At 36.1% G+C, this 5,793-nt stretch overlaps 2 protein-coding genes across 2 annotated transcripts in view; both read left to right on the forward strand.

The window, feature by feature from the left end:
* LOC107721262 (phosphatidylinositol N-acetylglucosaminyltransferase subunit H-like) overlaps positions 1–61 on the forward strand; it is a 19,013-nt gene extending 18,952 nt beyond the window's left edge. Inside the window, exon 7 of the mRNA XM_016529187.1 lies at positions 55–61. Coding sequence (XP_016384673.1) covers positions 55–61 — 7 coding nt within the window. The remainder of the gene's footprint in view (positions 1–54) is intronic.
* Positions 62–690: 629 nt separating this feature from the next.
* Positions 691–2,475, forward strand: LOC107721283 (phosphatidylinositol N-acetylglucosaminyltransferase subunit H-like). Its single transcript, XM_016529213.1, has 5 exons — positions 691–1,193; positions 1,308–1,517; positions 1,609–1,692; positions 1,775–1,856; positions 1,954–2,475. The coding sequence occupies exons 1-4, from the start codon at positions 1,017–1,019 to the stop codon at positions 1,847–1,849; spliced, it is 546 nt and encodes a 181-aa protein (XP_016384699.1). The 5' UTR covers positions 691–1,016; the 3' UTR covers positions 1,850–1,856; positions 1,954–2,475.
* Positions 2,476–5,793: the final 3,318 nt, after the last annotated feature.

The following is a 5,793-nucleotide window of genomic DNA, read 5'->3' on the forward strand; positions in this document are numbered from 1 at the left end:
CACTTTTCAGTGTGCTTCAAATCTTAATTATGTTTTAAAAAACTGTACTTGCAGACAGTAATGCAATGATGTTAATGGACACTTTCATGTTACTTAACACTTAAACTTTTGTGAAGGCACTTTATAATGTCAAATTATTTTTAAAGCACATTTTAACTTATTTTAATCGTTTGATGTGCTTTAAAGAAGTACACTTAATATGTAAACTAATATTTTAAAGCACATGTGAAGTACTTGATTCAAGTTTTAACTGTTATTTAATGTTACATGTAAAGTTTAAGCTATTAGACTTTCATTTAATTGTAAATAGTAGCATATACAATTTAGTTATCACTTATATTTGTCAAAGTAGGCTATATTGTTTTAAAGAATATTATTTCTGGAACGAGTACTCCTTCTTTTTTTTTTTTTTTTTTTTTTTTTTTTTTTTTTTTTTAAAACAAAAAAAAGTATCCTAAAGTTGAAAGTCCCTTGTGTTCATTCACAAAGATTATGCTGTTAAAGTCACTTATCACTAGTAAAAACAAATGATTGTATGGACTATATTCAGACAACACTTAATAGACCGCAAAGTTCTGAAGGACAGACATTTAGACCATTCTAAACAATATACTGTCTTGAAAATTCGACGTGATATAGAACCTGTATACAGAATTGTCTAATTTTTACAACACATATTTTGATTTATTTTTTAAACATACATTTTAAATAAATGGCCGATATTTAGGTACACAACAGTAGCGGCAACCCACTGAACCCACTGTCTGGCCCTCATTTTTATTCACGTAAAATTAAATGGGCCTTTCTATCCTGAAAAAGCTCAATGAGAACAAATTCTTACTTTAGTTTTTTTTCACACCCCAGTCCACTAGGTGGCGGAAAAGTTATTTTCTATTAATGATTCAACGCCATACCCCCATAAGAAGAAGATTCCACTGTTTGTTGTCAAATGACTGTCAAAGCAAAGCTATTTAATCCTAAATCCTTATTCATATAATGTTCTGACTGTGATCAACATGGCCGAGGAAGAGTTCACAGACATAAATGGCAACTCGATTTCTTTAGACTGCCAAACTCGCTCTGCTTTCTGCAGAGAGTTTACGGTCACCTCACCGAAACTGTCCTTGCGCAAGGTGATGGTCTACACCTGCTTCGTTTGGTTATTTGCTTATGCTGTATTTTTCTTCACCGAGGTAAGAACATCTGATACTGCAAGAATATTAACTCGTAAACTAATATTCCAGTAGTACAATGAGATTATTCCACTGCTAATGACTTTTATTATTTATTTATAATTAAATGTCTAGAACACGACTGTCCTGTCGAGTGCCATCATCCTCACTCTGGCGGGGATGATGATTCATATTCACTTTGTGAAGGTGGACCATGAGACCCTTCTCATAATCGGTTCCCTTGGTGTCCAACTGTCTTCATTTTATGCATCTGGACGAGAAAGTACGATCTTCATTGAGATGAACAAGCTGAAAGACATTGTGATCAACGAGGCTGTTTATATGGTAAACGTGCCGTTTTCTCCAGTGATTCTTGTGCATGATTGGTTTTGTGATCTAAAAATAATCACCCTTGTATCATATGTTTCCACCTCAGCACGGCATTATATACTATCTGTGCATTCTGATAAAGGACCCAGCAGATCCTGAGACGGTGACCAGTGTTGTCCCTCTTTTCCAGGTATGAAGCAGCTGTTGTTCTATTGCAAAAGCAAGATTATAGCAATCTTTGGCATGTCAGTTTGTAAATTAACATGTTGCAGAGTTCAAAGCCTCGGCTGAATTGTTTGGTTCAAGTGTACAGGAGCTGTCAAGAGATTCTTGCACAGTTCAGATGACAGTGAGGTAATGATTCATGTTTGCTTCATACTATACATGTTTTGCATAATTGACATTTCTGTGTCTATAAATATTTTATGGCTCTATTTCTTTTACTCTGCAGAGTCTTTCTTTGAAACAGGATAAAGATTGGAAATCCCAAGAATGAACCATAAGTGTATTGTTAGTAGTTTTTGTATCATCACCAACACTACATTTGTTGCATATAGTGGTTTGTTAGATGCATTGTTGCATTCATCCACAAACTTACTGGGTCCTTTAAACTTTATAAAAAAATTAAAATAAAAAAAACATTTATAATCTGACGTTTTATATTTGGTAGTGCTTTTAATATTTTTTTCATATAAATTAGGTACACTCCTGATTTTGATATTTACACTTTGTAGTATGTTTTAAATATTTTTCTATATTAATTGCAGTGACTATAGCTGATTGTTTTTCCTTATGATTCTGACCTTTATTAGCCACTAGAGGGACATGTGTGCCAATATTTGGTAACTGGAACCAAATCAGTTTATATTGATGATGGTAATGATTTCCTGTTTATACTCTTTTAATCATGTGACATTTTAAATAGGCATTGTATTGATGATTATTTTTTTCCTATTTAAAAATCAAAGTGAAAACATGAACAAAACCGTTTTAATAAACATTATTATGCTCGTTTATTTCATACATAGATTTTGTTTGATTATTTAAGTATGGAGTATCAGTGCATCATTCAGCTCTTAAAGCACTTTTTTTTTTTTTTTTTTTTTTTAGCCGGCATTGGTGTGGGTCATTTGAGGGATTATGCTAATCCATTTTATTTACTTTTTGGTGGGTCGGCATTTAATTGTGTTCCTGCTTTTGTCAGGATGTCAAGCAGAACTCGCTGTAAGTTTATCTGAGCTCTTATTGCGGAGTTCACAGCATCACAAAGCTTCTGAGTTGGCCTACTTAAGTGATGAATGTTCCTTAAAAATGAAGTAGTTATTAATTTCTGAATCGCATTTAACTTTTATAAATGGGAAGTGGAAATGTATACTATGGTGGTCTGTACCAAGTAGATGCTTTCTAGAGGTCAGACAACAGAAGGCAAGTGAAGCTTTCTTGCAATATCAGTTTCACAGTATTTCTGGTGCACAGCTGTTGTGAACATTTGTCACACTATAGCTCTTACTGTGGTTTTGTGAAAACAAGACTTTTGTTGTTGTGTTTCTCTTTATTTAGGATTCTGCTAACCTTTACATATTCTGAGGAAATGTTTTCCATGCCACCGCCGTATTTAAATATTCTGCAAGTTCCTTATAGGAACTCGCTGCCTGTTGCATAGACACGTGTAAGAGTTGTCATTCAAGTTTAACTGTTTGGGGAAAGGAAAGAAAAACCACCCATTTGTTTATTTGTGTTCATGCTGCTTTGTATTTACACACAGTGAAACATTCCCTTCACTTTTAAAAGCAACTGTCAGCAATGATTAAGAACACAAATTCCCCTTGTGTTTAAATGAATATTCTGGATTCAGTACAAATTAACGATGGCAAATCTGGCATTGTTGGTTACCAAGGGAAATTAGTTTGAATGTTCCTCTTTCTTTAAAAAAAACAAAAAAAACAATCACAATTTGGGTTACAATGAGGCCCTTTTAAAAAAAATAGTATAACAGGATTCAACAATATTTGTGCTAACATGGTTTTAGTTTGAAACATTATCACACATGGACCTTTTCTGTGTGTTTCATATGTTTTGAAGTGTAATTTATTCCTGTGATGGCAAAGCTGAGATTTCAGTTGTTCATTTCTCCAGTTATTTGTGGCATATGATCCTTCAGAACTCATTCTATTGATGATTTGCTGCTCAAGGAACATTTATTATTATCAATACTGAAAACAGTTATGTGGAAACTTTTTTAAAAATTCGTTTATGAATGGAAAGTTCAAAAGCACAGTATTTGAGAGAAAACTTTACTGTCACTTTTGATCAGTTTAATGCATCCTTGCTGAATAGAAGTATTCATTTCTTTAAAAAAAAAAAAAACCTGCTAACCCCAAACGTTTGAATGGTATTGTATATCCAGTTTACAGCTTTGTTCCCATGTCAGTGTAAAATGACCGTAAAAATTTCAAGAACAGCTTTACAGCTCAAGTACTACACATTTTAACAGAAGTGATGTAAGTGATTTTATAAAATGTCTTTATGAAGTTTTCAAACAAACTTTTTGAAATTCATTTTGCTTCTTTTGTAAGTGCCTCATTTATTTTATTATAATTTTTTTGTGATCAACATTGTTACAAATGCTGTCGATTGGGCTAAACTCGTGTTGAAGTCATGCTTGAGCCCGAATAGAACCTAAAGGTCAGAGTTCAGAGACCTTGTTGTTATTCAAATATGGTTTCCCATGTAGCATTGCTTCATTCCCCTCTGACCATTTGGAATGACCATTCCTATAAAGGCTGTGAAAACAACTCAGGGGTTTGAAATGATCCTGTTAAGTTGCTGTGAAGATGCTCCTGACAGGATAATAATCCCTCCCGGAGGTGCGAACCTCCCAGGAACTCTACTTGGGTGAGTGTCAGTGGGGGTTAGACCGTCCTACACCCTCCAGCCACCCAACAGAGCACATCATAAACAAGCCGTCCACCATCAGCACTTTTCCAATTAATTCAACTCAGTATAACAATAAAATAGCAGTGTGTTTAGCTGCACGGATTGACATGTTTACACTGTGCCCTCCTGACCCAGTTAATTGGCGTAAACCACGGTTTATATCATTGTGTATACATAAACACTCCAGAGGCACGTGAGCTCCTTTGGTTTATAAATTAAGTACTCGAGTGATAAAACTTGGCATTTTCAGCACAAGTGGGAGGAAGCCTCCTTAAGGGCTCTGTTTTGGGCTTTTTTCACGCAAATGATTAAATGGCATCGCTGCGAAAAGCCGCTTTTGGATCCTTGTTTTTAAGAGTATATTTAAACCGAGACCCCTCGTGAGCTGATTTAACGTCTACATCTGATTGCCTGAAGGATGGGCTGTTTTTGGAGGGAAAAACACTTGTGTGGGAAGGGTGCAGGAACCCCGCTGTGACGGGAGTTCCCCTCCTGACACTACTTTGCCTCCCTGTGGCCTTTTACTATGTGCTAAGGTGTAACATTCACAGGCCATGAGGCAACACAAAAACACCCTGGTGATAGAATATGGACCGCTGCAGCGACTCCCCTCTCAGCTGTAATCTTCTTGTCATTGGCCACCACTTTTTGTATGCAGTTGCTAACTCATGGGTTGGACGTACTTCTGTTACCGGGAAGCGGCATAAACCCTCCCTAAACTGTGTTTGTGTGCTTTTTGTTTTGTGTAATAACATATGCAAATAGTGCTGAGCAACTCTCACTGCATCTGCTTCAGTTATTGACTTCAGATATGCAAAAATAGCAAATATTAACTGAAGTAATCAGGGTGTCAAAACAATTTGAGGGCATTATAAAGGCTTTGAAAAAGGAGAAGGCTCGATAGTTTTACCCAGGAAGCTATACTGCTGTGCTTTTTCAATGCTCTCCATCCCCCATACCTCTCTGAATAACAAAACTGTTACTGGAACTTCAACCAGAAAGCCCACCCCTTCAGCCAAAAGTTTTCATTTGAATCTTTGCTCAAAACTCTTCAGCTTCTCTTGATAAACGTGTGCAGAATCATAGGACAGGTGCTGTGGCTATGCATCTTTTGTCACCTGAACTGACTCATGGGAACTCGGCGGCGACTTTTGCCTTGCCTTGCAATTTATGTCTTGAAGTAGCCTGTTATAAAATGTATTTTTTCAGCTTTGCAGAGTTAGGTACTCATGCTCTCTCTTTGAGGTTGTTTTGGACTGCAGCTTCCATCTGCCTCCCTGTGAACCTTCACCTAGAAATATCCACCAGATATCCTCTTAAATTAATTTCTCAAGTTTGCTACTGCCAAGCCCCT

The sequence above is a fragment of the Sinocyclocheilus rhinocerous genome, unplaced genomic scaffold (genome assembly GCF_001515625.1).
Source record: "Sinocyclocheilus rhinocerous isolate Xijiao unplaced genomic scaffold, SAMN03320098_v1.1 scaffold271, whole genome shotgun sequence".
Classification (NCBI taxonomy): domain Eukaryota; kingdom Metazoa; phylum Chordata; class Actinopteri; order Cypriniformes; family Cyprinidae; genus Sinocyclocheilus; species Sinocyclocheilus rhinocerous.